We start from the raw sequence: 17763 nt of genomic DNA, 5'->3' as shown, positions 1-17763 counted from the left end.
AAAATTGAGGAACATGCAGAATCAAGGAAAACCTTAAAACTCCCAAAATTGAGCAAAAACATGTAATTGGCATATACGATAATCCTCACCAATACAATGCACAAAATCTGTATAAGTGAAGGAAATTAAATGTACAGTACAATGTTTGTACAATAATTTGTGGTAATGAATTTCAACAGTTCTTGAAAAATCACAGATGTGTAACAACAAGTAAAAATGTGTCAAAAAATTGAAATTGGCATTTGGGTGCAAGGTAATTGAGCTATTTTCTGACATGCTGTGACCACAAATTATCTAGCAAAACGCACTTTTTTGAAAGAGCTTTCCTTTGCATTAACTCAGAAGAAAACAAAAATTGATGAACATGGTGAATCAAATTGAAAACTGTGAAGTACGGTGAAAGGTGTTGGAATCTAATGTGTGGGGGTGTGTGTTTTCCTTTTGTAGCCATTGGCAGTGCAGCATACCCTGGTGACATGAGTGCAGCGAGCTCTAGTGTATTGCTTGTAAACTTTTCTTTGTTCATTGTGACACAGATTGTGCAGAGTAGCCGAAGTGGAGCGTTCTGAAGTATTGCCAACACATGCTGTTTGCACTTTGAACTCGTCGCTTGCTGTAGCATAAACACAGCAGATTTTGTGAAAATCTGCATATACACACAAGTTTTCCTCCACATGTGGTACTTATTTATATCACTAAATATAAAATAAAATAAAGCCATGACGTGATTTCAGGGTGTTTCATTTACAACAATCTGTCTTCCATCATAGTGCATTAAACACCATTGAGGATGGCAACAATGACAAAAAAGCCATTGCACGACTGTTCACTGAATATGTCCTGTTAATTGTGGTGCCACACATGCCAAATGGAGTAGTCTACATCGGTTGCAGTTGGTAGAGGCACGATACCATCTGGATTCTGACAGCAGGCTCTGAGCAGAACTACTGTAAGTAAAATTAATGCAAGTAGTAGGGGAACTTAAGTGGAAGCTGTGGTCATTCAGTTTCCTATACACCAATCACATTAGCTGTACTTTGGAACAAGCCATCAAGTAAGCTCACTGTTAGTCACTGTATATGTGAGAAGTCACTGCATTAGCATGATGTCACTGTGCTATACTGCTATCGGTTGAAGGTGGAAAACAAACATCCGGCTTGTTAAAATGAGGCAGTTTTGACTGTATTTCACAGTTTTCAGATTATTTCACCATGTAGGCTACAAATTTTTGCTATTTTTGCGGTGAACATGAAATAAAAGAACCCTCAAAACTGCATGTTTTAAGGTATAATTTGTGGGAGTAGTGTTTTCGGAACTGGCTCAAGTATCTTGTACATCATCAGAAGAAATGACCGTCTTTTCAATTACGTACCCTACAGAATTACTAGTGGCAAAACCCACTCTTCTTTCCTAATAGATCTATTATATGTTGTAAAATTTGGAAATTTCTTTTTTGTTTGTGATCTGGTTATGTTAGTTGATGTTATGAGTGTTGGTAAATTGTTACCTAGGAGGATAAGAATGAAATACTCACACTGTCTTTGATTAATAGATTCTCTGCTTGTTTGTAATCCAGTACATTAGGAATTTTGAATGTTTCAGAGGCTTTGGTCTGTAAACTTATTATGCGTGTTAGTGTGGTGTGGTGGCTGCGCTGGCTGTTGGGTAATGTAACAAGTCACCAGTCAATAAGAGCTCACTAGTCACAAATGGCCATTTCTCTGATTCCGACCAAGCATATTCTTTGAGACTTAGTGTTTGAATTTAAAAGGTTGACAGTTGATCTTTTTGCTGAATACAGTACATCAGAAATACATGCAAAAAGATGAGACCGAGTTAAAAGTGGCACAAGAAAATGTGGCAGCTGGGCTCCTTTGTCACGTATTGGCTCGGTCCGGAGCACTTTGTGTCGACTGTCCTGTTTTTCCATTGCTGCGACAACCTGGCAGTAGTTGTATGATAATTGTGTGGTGAAGCTAAATGTTGCAAGTTGTGTTTGCAACACCAATTATGAATTACCTCAGAATTTCCTTTCTCATGTCTCCCCTCTCCACAACAGTCTAAAATATTCCGTTAACTCTGCCACCACCCATGGTGTGAACCGTCTGTCTTTTGTGCAACTTATAACTCACTCAGTCACATCAAATGTCAGTAGGAAGAAAAGGGGATGAAGTCAGGTGAGATGTCAAGTAAGAACATGGAATTGAGGTAAACCTTACAAGGAAGAAATGTAAAATCAGGGAATTTTTAGCATTAATCTTATGCTTTTTCAAGGGGCTATGAATTTATGGCACAGAATTGCAATAAACATAAAAAATCAAAGCATGTAAAATTGACATTCCAATGTATTTATGTGATAATGTAACTAATACAACTAGTATGTTTTATCAGTCAAGAGAAAACCTGAATTCAAGAACACCCTGTGCCCTCAAATTTGCTTGTTGTGTTAGTCATAGCAGGCAGTTGCTTAACACTTTCACTGTGGCATCGGTGCAGGCAAGCAACTCTGCAGTGCGGCCCGGCAACGTGGAGTGCCCTAGATCCCTCTTCTGTATTTTCGCTTGGCAATATGTTGACTGTGTTATCATTCGTTTCGTCAACTACAAGTTGCAACAATTTGTCTGTTACCAATAAACTGAAGGCATCCATAGGAGAATTGCCAGCAGGATGAATTTGCAAAACTATTTCCTTCGTAAATGGGTGATACTGCATATTATGTGTTTCTTTATGCCAGGACTCACCAGGATTATCTCCGTGTGACAGGTAGGGTTCTTTTTCGTCATCTATTTCCACACAATCGTCGTGATCCATATCGTAAGATTCGGAACTGTCACAAAACAGATTCGAAAGCTGTGCTTCCACACTAACATCACTCTGCAATTCTTCTGCAGCCTCGGAATGACAATCTCCGTAGTATGCCTCGTCCTCACTACACAAAAAAATCACTGTCGTCTAGTACACTAAGTCACTGTTTCTCTGTCAATTTAATGCTTTTTCTGCTCCTTTTCACATTGAAAAGTCCAGATGTGGGATCATTAGCCGCCATTACAAACAATATACGTTCGATAACTGACCACACAAAACAACAAGTTTACATGTTTTGATGCTAGCTTAGATGCTGCAACTAGACTGAGTAATCCGGCAGTGAGCGCAGATGCTTATAAGCGTCAGCCGCACTGGCTCGTGGCTTGTGATGCTTATAAGCGTCAGCTGCAGTGAAAGTGTTAATTTAACATAAGCTACATAGTCTTATTAGAGTATGTTTCACTGGGCTCATCAAGCATGTTTTTATTTTCTAGTACAAATACTTGGTGATAGCAAGTATTCACTTAGCGGCACTTATAAAATATGAGAGTGTTTTATCGCCACAAGGATGTTAAAAGAGTTTCTGTTTCATGCAGGAATTCAGCTGGAGCAAGTGGTGCACAGAAAACGAGACACACCTTACACAGTGCTGCAGAATGTGGTTCTTTGGAGGACATAGAGGCACTTTTAGCCCAAGGAATAGATGTGGATGCAAAAGACAAGAAAAAAAGGACTGCTCTATTATTGGCAGCAGAGAATGGCCATGAAGAAGTTGTGAAGTGTTTGCTACAAGAAGGGGCAAATGTAGATGCCCAGGACCATGACAAGTGGGCACCAGTGCATTGGGCAACACACAATGGGCATGAAGAGGTTGTCAGATTATTGCTCCTTGCTGGGGCTGATGTCAGTATTAGAAACCGCTGGCAGAGTACACCGCTGCATTCGGCTGCAGCCTGGGGCTATGTTAACATTGCACATATGCTTTTATCAAACGGTGCAGAAGTCAATGCAAAGGACAAGGATGGGAGTACACCTTTACACTGTGCAGCTAAGTGGTGTCAGATGGAGATAGCACAGGTGCTGTTGCGGGCTCGTGCAGATAAAAGTGCCAAGGACAAAAAAGGAAAGAAGCCCCTGGACTTGGTGAGAAAAAACAAGCAAAACCACTGGACAGCAATTATGAGGTAGTTTGCCTCATTTTTATGTGGATCAATTTTAACTGTATGCTGCATAAAATAAAGAAAAAGATATTTATGTTTTCTATTCTGTGTTTATAATCTTTATTTGTTACTTTATGGACAAATACTGCAGGCGAAGCTGTAATTTTGTGTGCATGTGCTTGCACATCTCCACAGAGAGAAAATAGAAAGTTTTGAACACACTATCCTAAGTCGAGAGTCACACCAAAATTGAAATACTTAAGCTTTCGTAGAAAGAAATAAAGTTTTTATTTTTATTATTCCTTGCGAAATCCATTTCTGTCACCACTGCAAGCTCCAGCTAGCCAATTGTCCCCTGGTCTAATAAGAGGCCTCTACTAATGAGTTGTGAGTGTGTCGATTAAGTCACAATAGTAGCCTACAAAAATCTGAAATAACCGTTCATAACTGTTGCCTATGGAGCAAAAGTTTCCCATATTGTAAGAATAACTTTACCAGTTACTGATGATGACTAACTTCAATCTTAAGAAACATCTCGTGCTACTGAACATCTCCACAATTACCTTGTACACCTGGGAGGACTGCTTGACAAACACCCTCAGATTTTCCAAACTGCTGACAACTCTTGAAATTCTTTAAACAATAGAGCCTTTCAGTTAACCCTATCTGAGGTGAATTATGATTGGGTATATTTAGGTGAGATATGATTTGTTATATTTTAGGCAAAGCCCATACTCAATTGTCAGTTCCTTTCCCCCACCTGCTGAATTTCTCTAATTAATATTTCTCACTTAATAATTGTTGTGTGGATTCTCTGTGGGTAGTTTTTAAACATGATTACAGGAAAAAAACACTTCTTTGCCATTGTGTCATTTTTATAAATTGGTGAAAAATAAATTAGTTGCCAAATTAGTGAGAGAGTACCTGCTGTCACCATACAGTATTTAAACTTAGTGGATGTAGTGGCACTGGGCCACAAGTTCAGCATGCATTGTATATCTCTCCAAGCATGCACTTTATGTGAAGTGGGCTGCCAACAAAACTGTGTGCTCCAGTTCACGGAGCTTGCTAGTAGGTAAGAACACATACCCAAGGTGCAGATTTCGGTTGAGTGAAATGAATGTAACATCCCTATCTTTATTTTCATAATGCTATTTAAGCCCTGTGCCCATTCTTGCAGAAAGTATCAGTGAATTAAAAGGGTCCGTCTCCTTGCAAGAACACAATTTTGCTTTATTCCCATGACAAGTTCCTCCATGGTTGTGGTATTGTTGGTGGGTTTTCCTTTCACTGTACCGACCGAGGAGGCGCAGTGGTTAGCACACTGGACTCGCATTCGGGAGGACGACAGTTCAATCCCGCGTCCGGCCATCCTGATTTTTCCGTGATTTCCCTAGATCACTCCAGGCAAATGCCGGGATGGTTCCTTTAAAAGGGCACGGCCAACTTCCTTTCCCATCCTTCCCTAATCCGAGCTGCTGCTCCGTCTCTAATGACCTCTTTGTCGACGGGATGTTAAACATCAATATCCTCCTCCTTTCCTTCCACTGCTTTTAAAAAATATACATACAAAATTTTATGTTATGTATATCCTGTGGCTGTCAAATGAAACCAGCCAAATGCCTACATTAATACAGCAAGTCACATGCAACACAGGAATGTCGAGGCAAAGTCTCGTCTCAATTGAACTTTTTTATTTCCCCACTAGAGTAAATTATTAAAACTATGTATTTGTTACAAAGGTAATGCTTACCATTCATCTGTTCAGAGCTGTACTTGATAAGTATTTGGATGCTAAGCAAATTGCTATTCCTACTTTTATGTTTAAAGCAACCTATAGGCATCAGTAAAATTTAATTAATTACTGATTTGGAAAACTATCTGGTATGATATGCTATTTACGGAATAAATTGTGGTTTTAAAACAACATTTATGTGTATTTTGTTATACTCATGGACAAATTCTGGTTGTTTCAATGCATTACAGGACTGCAGATGTAGCTGCAAATAAACAAAAATTTAATTACATAACTTTATATTTTTGTGGGGATAAGTAAACATTTATGATTGCCATTGTATACATATTTGCAGAAGTAGCAACAGAATTATGTTATCGTGGTTGAAGGAACATGTCATTGTAACAGATGGAATTACTGGCAAGGGTGAGACGGAGGTGGTGCACATTCGGACAAAACAGTGCAACCAGGCTCCAAACGCAGACTTAATCCAGCGTGTTGAGCTTCATATTGCCATCGGTTGTAAGAGCAAACTGCATCTTTCATACCATTTTAGGGACGGCAGTAATGCCAATAGCCCTGAACTTTTCATCATGACTGTGGTGTGACTCAGGCATTTATAGCAAAAGTTTCTCTAAGCATTGTCATTCCTCCACTTCATTCGTGGAAAGTTTAGATGACACCTTCATTGGCAACAGTGGATTGAATCATTTCTGTGCGGGTACAGTGTCATGGAAGACTAACTGTGTTGAAGTGGCAGGGAGCAAAGAACTAGGATTGGTAAGGTGCTGAGCTAAATTTACGAACAACTCCCATAATTTAATACGCGGGTATTTAAAATAGAACAAATTCTTTCAGAAGTTAACTTATTTCAAGTTGTAACGTGTCATCCTTTAAAAGGAAGCACGTAATTTAAAGATTGATTCCTTGTTAGTAAATAAATGCAGAAATAAAGCTTTCATAAAACAATCAACACTAAAATCTAAGTTCTGTTTGCCTTTTACACACAGGCTTAAAATATCTCCGGCTTGTAGTGGTAGCCTGGAATGCTGATCCACACTGGGGGCTAAGCCCAAAATAATGGTAGTTATTCAAAGCTAGATAGTGTTGCAGACAAGAACTCAAATTCAGTCCCTACAGCAAAGCCTTGCTAGTGTTGCAGACAAGAACTCAAATTCAGTCCCTACAGCAAAGCCTTGCTGGTGTTGCAGACAAGAACCCAAATTCAGTCCCTACAGCAAAGCCTTGCATGAAGAATAAGCTACAACCAGAACTTTAGTCACATATAATAAAAGATACCCACAAGTTTTCTTTCGACTCCAGTCCTTAGCGGTATAGTAAATATTGGCTCCTCATCATCCACAAAGCAAAGCAGCAGAAGTAAGAAATATGCTGACTTTGAATGCTAAAACTCGTGACCACAAAATTAGAGGGAAGCTGTAATCCTTAAGATATCGTAGGCACATCATCCACAGCCACCCATAACATGATGAACTGGACCTCAGCCCTCAGTGAACGACCCCAGTTACTATACAGACCACCAGACAAACATTAAGGCCAGGAGGAAGATCATGTGGGTTTAAATCAGCCCATTGCGTTGCAAATTCAAACAGTTTTTCCTTGTTATCAGATAATGTGTGTTTAGCAGAAAATTGCCCAAACTTGCATTCAGGAGTGCCGCACTTTTCGTCACTAAACAGGAGGTTCTCTAAACCTGCAGCTGCCTTATCTACATCAGCAAAAGTATCCAGTTTTTTAGTGAATAATATAAAAGAACAGTCTTCCATGAACATACCTTCCAAGGTTTTATTAACCCCTTCCTGTTCAGTAACCCTAAGGCAGGAAAGCTAACTTGACCATACTAATATGCTGATATAGAATGAATGATTCACCATGATTTTGAACACAGCAGGAATGTTGCTTAACCAATTCCTTTTTAACTCTACTTGATAAATTTTTGCAAAACAATTTTTTATCAAGCAACAAATGATTTGACCTTATCAAGGGCTTCAGATATAATTTTGTTTAATCTGCCACCTGTTAGCTGATAAATAAGTTGAAATATTACTAAATCATCAAGTTGAAGAACTCTGGCCAGATTATGTAACTGGATAGTTAGCAACAGAATGTCTTTAATTTCACAAATTGTATCAGCCAGCAGTTTGTTGATGTGTTGCAGTATCAGGAAAGGCAGGTCCAGGAATTTGTTGAACTGTATGCACATGACCCCACAGTCTCTACTCGTTACTCCAAACTCGTAATCCTGATTAGCTTGGTCAGGAGGAAAAGAATCAATTGTATCCTGACCAGTGGTATCCTGCCAGTTGAGCAAACTGGTACTAAGCTACAACTAAATGGCTCTACGGTGCAGTTATTCAATAATGTGTGTGTACGGGTTCCACATTCACTGCCTGTAAATCCTGAACATGATTACACAAATGGTTTAAAGGTGCCTGGATTATAAAGATGTGCTATACAAAGGGGAGGTTTTCTGCAAAAATTCAGCATTTACCTGCAGCCATAAAGTAAACTACTGCTTACATCACTAGTGGCACCTATCTTGGTAATGTTGTCAGCAGTGATACAGAGTTTGTGATCCAATGTACTGCACACAAATGCTGGCTTAACTCTGTCACATTGCCTTCTGTGGGCGAACCATGTAATACCAGCTCATACTCAAGTTTCTTTTTAGTCAAATACAACATGCCGTGTACAGCTGTTTTTTCCATGGCTAACAACCATCAAAACAAGCAATATACTTTATCAATATAAAAAAAAAAAACAACTTACTTCCCTACCATTCATTTTAGTTCCAACTACACCATACATTATCAGAACCCCGCTCTGCTACCAATAAAAGGACAGGGAGCATGGAACTGGGAATTGTAAGGTGGTGGACAAAAACTAAAAAGACTTATAATATTTAGTTGCTTGGTGGCATTTTGACATTGACAAAATGAATGACAAAAAGACACCATAAAATGTTTGAGATGCCCCAATAAGAGTGATAATTCAGGTCGTTAAATAGTTGAAGAAATTTTTAAAGCTATGCATACAAAGGCTTTTACTTTTTCTAAGGTAATGACAACAGAAATACGTTGTAATTTGCACACCCATTTCAGGTTTTAGTTGCAACTGAATAATGACAATAGCAATCTGACACACAGGTATGTAAAGGAGAACAAATACTTTCAGGTGTTAATTTATTTCATGTTTTAACATATAGTTCTCTAAGTGGAAGCATATAATTTAAAAATTAATGTCTTGCTAGTAAATAAATACAGAAATAAAGCTTTCATAAAACAATCGTCTCAAAAATATTAATTCTGTTTGCCTTACAAATAGACCAAAATAACTCAGGCTTGTTCTAGTAACCCAGAATGCTGACCCAGATTGGGGATTAAGACCAAATAATGGTCATTACCTGAAGCTAGACAGCATTGCAGGCGAGGACACAAATTCAATGTCTATAGCAAAACCTTGTTTGAAGAACAAGGTTTATAACCATCTGTCATATGTAACAGAAGGTGCATGCCATTTTTTTTCTAGCCCAGTCCTTGGTTTTATAGTAAGTACTGGCAGCTCAGCTTCCACAAACAAAGCAGCAGGAATAAGAAACGTGCTGACTTTGAAGGAGCAAAGCCATGAACACGGAGTTAGAGGGAAGTCGTAATTCTTAGAATGTGGTAGACACACTTCTCACAGTCATCATATGATACACTATCTCTCACTCCTTGGTGAGCAGCCCTAGTTACTACACAGACCAACAGATGAATGCTGAGGGCAGGAGGGAGTGCACATGCCTTTAAATCAGGACAGCGTATGGCTTGACCCCTTTTCATGGTACATCAGTGAAGCTGTCAATAGGAGCCATCAGTCCTCTGACTGGTTCAATGCGGCCTGCTACAAATTCCCTCCTGTGCCAATCTTCCCGTCTCAGAGTAGCACTTGCAACCCAATACCTTGTTTTGTGGATGTATTCCAGTCTGTCTCCCGCTACAGTGTTTAGCCTCCACAGATCCCTGCAGTGCCATCGAAGTTATTCACTGATGTCTTGACAAGTGTCCTATTATCCTGTCCCTTTTTGTTGTCAGTGTTTTCACAGTTTCCTTTCCTCTCCAATTCTCTGGAGAACTTCCTCATTTCTTACTGTATCAGTCCACCTAATTTTCAACACTCTTCTATATACCACATCTCAAATGATTCTATTTTCTTCTGTTGTGGCTTTCCCATAGTCCAGGATTTACTACTATAGAATCTTGGCTAGGAATGCACTTTTTACCAGTGCTAATTCGCTTTTTATGTCCTCCTGATGGATTATTTTGTTACCTAGGTAGCAGACTTTCTTAACCTTATCTACGTCATGATAACTACTTCTGACGTTGAGTTTCTCGTGATTCTCATTCCTGCTACTTCTCTTTCCTTTTGTCTTTGTTCCATTTACACTCAATCCATATTCTCTACTTATTATACAGTCCACTATATTCAACATATCCTGCAATTCTTCTTCACCTTCACTGGGAATAGCAATGCCATCAGCGAATCATATCATTAATATCCTTTCACCTTGAATTTTAATACCACTCTTGAACCTTTCTTTTAGATCCGTCATTGCTTCTTGGGTGAATGGATTGAACAGAAGAGCGAAGGACTACATCCCTGTCTTAAACCTTTTTTAATCCAAGTACTTCATTCTTGGTCTTCCAGTCCTATTGTTCTCTCTTGGTTCTTGTACATACTCCATACTGAGGTGACAAAAGTCATGGGACAGTTATATGCACGTATACAGATGGTGGTAATATTGCAGCCGGCCGGTGTGGCCGTGCGGTTCTAAGCGCTTCAGTTTGGAACCGCGTGACCGCTACGGTCGCAGGTTCGAATCCTGCCTCGGGCATGGATGTGTGTGATGTCCTTAGGTTCGTTAGGTTTAAGTAGTTCTAAGTTCTAGGGGACTGATGACCTCAGAAGTTAAGTCCCATAGTGCTCAGAGCCATTTGAACCATTTGGTAATATTGCATACACAAGGTATAAAATGGCAATGCATTGGTGGAGCTGTCAATTGTACTCAGGTGATTTATGTGAAAAGGTTTCCGATGTGATTATGGCTGCACAATGGGAATTAACAGACTTCAAAACCTGTATGGTAATTGGAGCTAGACACATGGGGCATTCCATTTCAGAGCTCATTAGGGAATTCAATATTCTGAGATCCACCATGTCAAGAGTGCCAAAAACACCAAATTTCAGGCATTACCTCTCACCACGAACAACTCAGTGGCCGACAGCCTTCACTTAATGACCAAGAGCAGCAAAGTTTGTGTAGAGTTGTCAGAGACAGCGATCACCTCCTGACGTGTTTGAAGTGATCACTGTCTCAAGTAGAAATCTATGGGTACCAATCATTGAATGCTGGCCCCAACTGAGTGGACTGAAGATGGGAATCTTCCTACATGTCAGTCAGGAGTCCTGAAGATGGCATAATATATTGTCATAACTGGTAGGCTAGTAAAATAACAATTTGAAAATTAAGCAGTTGAAGGTGTTAGGTTTGAAATTCTGTATTGAACAGCCAAGTCCAGCAACCATCTGTGAAAAGATGGACATACAGAAAGGGAAAAGGCAATGTTCAGCTACTTGGAGATCATTTGTAACCATTCATATTCCCAAACAGAGATGCACCCTTTCACCAGGCCACAATTGTTCGCAATTGGTTTGGAGAACATTCTGGACAATTCGAGTGAATGATGTGGCCACTCAGATTGCCCAACATTAATCCCATAAAACATTTATGGGACATAATCCAGAGATCCGTTCAAGCACATGGTCCAACACTGGCAACACAATCACAATTATAGATGGCTATAGGGCAGCATGGCTCAATATTTCTTCTGGGGAGTCCCAACGACTTGTTGAGTCCATATCATGTTGAGTTGCTGCTCAATGGTGGGAGGACCAACACGATATTAGTAGCTATCCCATGACTTTCGTCATCTCAGTGCATATCAGTCATTGGTGCACTCTGTAGCCAAAAGAGCAATGTCAAATCCATTTGTGGAGAGAGCCAAAGTTTTGACTCTGTTCTTTCCCCTTATTCTTCTGGGGCTCAACAACTGTGTTTCCATGATGCCTTTTTGCACTTAATATAAACGTGTCTTACATATGTTAAAATGAGCAGATAGCATTTCATACTATAAGTTACGATAAGTTGTATAAATGAAAGAGGGTCACGTCTAGTGTCATTTAGGACATGCACTGACAATAATGTCTGATACCAGCTCATTGATTTTGAATGACTTTGACATTTGAATGAAGTGGTAATAATGGGCTAATAATGAATTAATTTAGTCAGCCATCTGCAAGGTTAGCGATTATCAATGGCTGATATTCAGTCTGCAAGAGTAGCAGTGATACTGCAGTGGAAAGAAGTTGTGTATTGTCTAGGGTGATTGTATGGTTGATTAATGATACAGGCTGTTTCAAAATGAATATATGGGTTTTAAGGCTTTATAACACATATTACACTCACCTTACAGTTATAAATAATACACCAAATGAAGGAGAAACATCAACAGTTTTTCTTACAATTATTCAGTGTGAATGACGATCACACATCGAGTCAATACATCAGTTGTTCCTAAACCTTGATCAATGTGTCAGGAGTAACTTTTGCAATAACACTGTTTCTGAAGTCGGATAGATCAGCTGGTATCGGAGTCACATATACATGATTACGTCAGATGGGAGTGGAGGTCATGCATGAAATGTTGTGTCAACCTGCCCCTTACACCCAAGGCACCATTTGGATACAACGTCATTTAACCAGTCATGTACTGAATTATGCCAGTGAAGCAGTGCATCATCTTGCTCCAAAATAAAGATGTGTTGTTCAGCTTCTTTCCATCAAGGCACAGACCATAGCTGTTGCACATCAAGATAAGAAACATCAGTTACAGTTGATTTGCCGAAAAAGAGAGGACCATAAACTTTCCACAGGGATATTTCTTGGGGCTAAGCATGAAAGACTTGCACTCATTCAACACGTTTTTCAGTCACTCTTTGTCATTCCATACTCTTCCCATTGCGCGCAGTATACAAACAAAATTGTTTGAGTTGCTCTTTTATTTGGTGTATTATTTACAATTGTAAATTGAACATAATAAATGCTACAATGCCTTAAAACTGGTATATTCATTTTGAAACACCTTGTATTGTTCATATTCTACTGTAGGACCATATCATCATTCCGATATTGCAGAAACAGCAGGAAATATTCCAACTACTCAGATTCGTGTTCATTCATCATGGACACCACGTCTTCTGCACCATGTGCAAATTTGTCCGATCCGCCTTCGCCACCACCACCCGCCTGGGTTTCAACCATTGCCATTTTGCCAGGGATGGATCTGGAACAGATTCAATTTCTCCCAGACCACCATCAAGCCTGGTCTGCGATTGACGACAACCCGTTACAAATGACCGGTGTCACAAATGATCAATTACATCAACAGTATTCCATGGAACACTGATAAACATATTGACATTGTTGATGACAATTCTGGCTGCCATGTGCTGCAGCATCAGTCTTGATGTGCTTATTTTCAAGCAGCAGGCAAGTTCGTCCAACCTGGTTGTAGCAATGATCTTTGTACGACAGCAACTAACCCCCACTTCATAGTCATCCATTTTGTGTCAAAGCTGGTGCAGAAGGCCGCTCAGCATGCTGCATCGATGTTTTCCTGCGCTGAAAACCACCATCCTGCATCATGCCCATGCAGCCACCACACACGACCAACTACACCATGCCTGGGCAGAAGTACTTCTGCCTGCATTGTGCAATATATGTCAGTACTGCCACTCAGCATAGTGACCTCAAATTGGTGTCAATGAACGACTTCCTCATCTGCTGATCCCACTTCTGAGAACTCTATTTTCAACTGTGCCATGTGTCTTCTTCCTTCCAACAATCACCTTCCAATAGACATAAGTTCTGATATCAATTATCTATTACATGACGGCTCAACAAGAAAGGACAGACCTACGGCATTGCAACTGCACAAGGCTACCATCTATCGTAGTCTGTGGATCCTTGAGCCGAACCCTGCAATGGTCACAGTCTTGCCATCCCTCAAGGACTCTCTCTCTTAATCATATAACTGCACCTATGGATGGACTTCTTATGCCACATCCAGCTCTCCCTGGTAGTACAATAACTCACACTTTGACTCAGGCTGCTGCATCACAGGACCCACAACCCTACTTGGTACATCAATGGTTCAACACAGACTACAGGAAGACAATCATTCACCCATCAACACATTCAAGAAGTGTGCCTCCTCAGCCAACGAGGTCTTGGTGGTTCACCAGTGCTACACTGACTGCTGTGTGACATCTGACACACACCATATGAACATTTTGTGTCCGCAACGTAATAACAAGATATATGCTGCCCTTACCCAAGTGCTTGGGCTGTTCGTGCTCTCGATACACAACCGTCATCGTGACAAGAGTGGGAGTGCATATGTGTCCCTGGACTCACTGACCAGTCACACTCAACCAACACTTGACCATGCTACTCCCCGCTCTGCCCAGCACCTGCATCATCGTTAACACCGGAGAGACAATGAGCGCACACTGCTCCCCATCTTGCCACCCAGTTATCCTGTCACTGGCATCATCAGGCATGCCCCTCCACCATCGTCACATCTCTTCTATATGACTCATGACCATGCAACTCAGCTGCTGCCTGCTGCCAACCTTGTCTTTTCCAGATGTATATTATAGTGTCACCATGCAGTGCTAATGCCCACATGGTGAAATGAAATGATCGTATGGCACTGTTTGCCGGGAGGTCGCATTCGGGTTCAGCCGTCAAGTGCAAGTCTTATTTCAGTCGACGCCAGATTGGATGACTTGCATACTGGTGATGAGGATGAAATGATGATGAGGACAATACAACACCCAGTCCATGAGCAGAGAAAATCTCCAGTCCGGCCGAGAATCGAACCCGAGCCCGCTGCATCGGAAGCAAGCACATTACCATTCAGCTAAGCAGGCGGACATGTCCACGTGGCAATGTAAATAAATACCATCAAATCTATAACCACCACATACATTGCATGTTTAGGATTTTTGTGGTGTGTGTGTTACAACAAATGCTTAATTTCATCAACAATCTGGCAGACTTTTCAGGTGGGGCTAATGAATTGGACTGCCTCCATGTAAGTCTATTTTAGTGACAGCCCTATGCTTATGTATGCATATTACACAGCAAATATTCATCGATTCGGTTATCTGTGCCACAGCAGCCCACACAAAATAATGTATAACTGGATTTGCACGGCTATTCACGTTTAGAAGGTATGACCAGAAGATTACATGTTATTGTACCTCATTATGCTAAGACACTTTCCTCTTTATGTCCTACAGAGAGTTAAAGTAAACACAATTGAGTTGTGCATATAATTCCAACATATGGCTACCCCACCACTGCTATTTTTTTTTACAGTATGCACTAGTATCTCCCTGTGTTTAAGACAGTATGTAAACCTCTTCATTTCTCCTCCAATTGTAGTTTTTATGTGTGTCCTTAATCCAATAAACGGTCTCAATTCCAACAAATTTGACTGGTGCAGAGTGTGGTTGTAAATACTATTTTTTGTTCTTTGCACAGGACTTGACATATGATTCACTCTGCTCCATGCTATAAGATTCTCATCACATTTAGATGTATAGATTTTTGTTTCAGGTACTACTTAAGTTAGTAAATGGTCTTGATTCCAGACATTACTCCATATGGCTATCTGCAGCTAATATGGCTGAAAGAAGCACCACTGGTTTTATTTGCTACTGTTAGGAATAAGGACAAATATCTAGTAGGAGGACGAGCAATGTAAATAGATGACGATATGCCACCACAGTATTCTGAATCAGTTTTAAACTCTGAAAATGGTTGTTATGTTGTCTAAGTGGGTCCGGATGTGAACATAACTCTCCAGATTTTTTTATGTGTGTCCCTTAATGCTGTAAAGGTTCTCAATTCTAAAATTTTCCACCAGTACACTGTTAGTCACTCACCACTGCTATTTACAGTAAAGCATCTGTTTTATGGCTTTAACAATTAGTTCAATTTCTGTTAAAGCACACCACATCTTCCTGGGTGTACATTACCAACTCTTCTGCTGCTGCACTTTCTTATGAAATCGCCATATGGAACTTTTAAGTTTACACCTTTTGCAAACAAGTGCTCATTAAAAGTAGTTGCATCATCAGTTTTAAGCTCTGCAAATGACTTTTCTGTTGCTAGTTACATTTCTTTGAAGCCACAACATCTTTATAAACAATGTTGTCATCCTTTTTAAGCAAATCCAGGTGCAAGCAGAGCTTGGTAAACAGATTTTTCATGTGTCATATGGTATAGTAGTAAACGTTCTCAATTCAATTGATTGATTTAGACCAGTAATCTAACATGCAACCAATCTTCATTGCTGCTTACACAAATGCTAATATTCTGTACTCCACAGTCAGTTTTCACCATACTCTGTGTTTAAAACAGTATGTAAATCTTGCCTACAGTAGCTACCGCTTTTTTCCCAATTGAAGTTTATATTCATACTTTATGATGATTGTTGTAGACATATACTCAAGTTATCATTTTCATGTGCATAACAGGTTAATTGGAGGAATAACACTGTTTGTGTGAGCCGAACCTATTTTGGCAATGTCTATATGTTTGATGGTATTTGGGCAGCAGTGTCATGGATTGAGAGAAATATGCTACACCTCTTTAATATAGCACTTCTGTGTAATACTTACATCTTCTTTGTTGGAGTAGGTGTTAAGAATCTCCACGTACTTTATAGGTAAATAATTAAAACTACATGCAGATGAAACATAATTAACAAGTTTTTCCTGGCCTTGTGTAGCTGGTAGACTTATTTACAGTTTGTGCATATTCTTATTACCCTTACAGTACATCATTAAACACCATGCAACAGCTGTACTGTAAAGCATTTATTGATACCACATGGGAGTAATGCATGGAGAACATTGTAAATACAGCCCAGTCTGGTTATACTATGTCCTCCTTTAGCCAAGGATGACATTAAAGTTTCTCATAGCCTGGATACTATAAAATCTACCAGGCAGTTACCAATAAAATTGCTCATTTCTAGGCTTGTGATTTGGTATATAAATATTTTTATCTTACATTAGACAGTCAATCCCAACTCCCTTGTCATTGTCCACAATCACATTGCTATTTCCCTGTCAGTCTCTTTCCATACAGAAGCTGTGGTAACTACATACTCACAGATCAGCATTTTATTTTTTAAAAATCCCAGCAAAATCCAAAAAGTAATAGTCGTTCACATGTAATTGCTGCTGCAATGTTCCAGGCAGCTCTTGCATTAGAATATTCATTTTAATTTTAATAATCAACAGCCTCAGTTGCACCATTTACCTAGAATTTACCTAGGTTTCAGTTGGGATAACCCAACCTTCTTCAGAATAACAGTAACTACCATTTGTCCATAGTGGACATCGTCAAGCTAAAACTACAAATCCATAAATTATCGTCAGACTGTAAAAACTTATCTGAAACTGCCTCGGCCCCACTTCGTGACCGCGATGTGGCAGCCACGAGTGCTGTACTGGAACTGGGCTCCCAATAAATGCAAGGCAACATGGCAAATAATAAAACAAGAGAATACACCAAAATGTACAGAAACAGCTCTGCTTGAACCTGAGGAATTAAATCAATACTTTTTAAACTCAGTTAAAGAAATAAGTAACAGTATTAAAGCAACAAATTCATCTGCAATGGACCTTGTTGGAACACCACTGCCTGTTAACCTGGTATTTCAATGGAGGGCTGTCACACCTGCTGATGTTATAAAAGCTGTATCCAAATTTTCATGTTCTTAAAGTATGGACTGTTATTTGTTATCAAATAACGTAATTAAAAAGGCAATACACTCAATTGCCAAACCATTAGCTTTTATTTTTAATAAATGTGTAGAATTTGGAGTTTATCCAGATGCACTTAAGGTAGGAAAAGTTGTCCCA

General features: G+C 39.7%; 1 protein-coding gene across 2 annotated transcripts in view; it reads left to right on the top strand.

Moving 5' to 3' along the window:
• The window catches only part of LOC126100820 (uncharacterized), a 97043-nt gene extending 91169 nt beyond the window's left edge, over positions 1-5874 (top strand). For both annotated transcript variants that reach the window (XM_049911452.1, XM_049911451.1), the window contains exon 3: positions 3402-5874. In XM_049911452.1, the coding sequence (XP_049767409.1) occupies positions 3402-3993 (592 nt within the window). In that variant the 3' untranslated portion in view covers positions 3994-5874. The remainder of the gene's footprint in view (positions 1-3401) is intronic.
• The last annotated feature ends 11889 nt before the right edge of the window (positions 5875-17763 follow it).

Source organism: Schistocerca cancellata, chromosome 9 (assembly GCF_023864275.1).
Source record: "Schistocerca cancellata isolate TAMUIC-IGC-003103 chromosome 9, iqSchCanc2.1, whole genome shotgun sequence".
Taxonomy (NCBI): Eukaryota; Metazoa; Arthropoda; class Insecta; order Orthoptera; family Acrididae; genus Schistocerca; species Schistocerca cancellata.
Note: the sequence above shows the minus strand (reverse complement) of the source record. Positions and strands in the feature narration are given on the sequence as shown.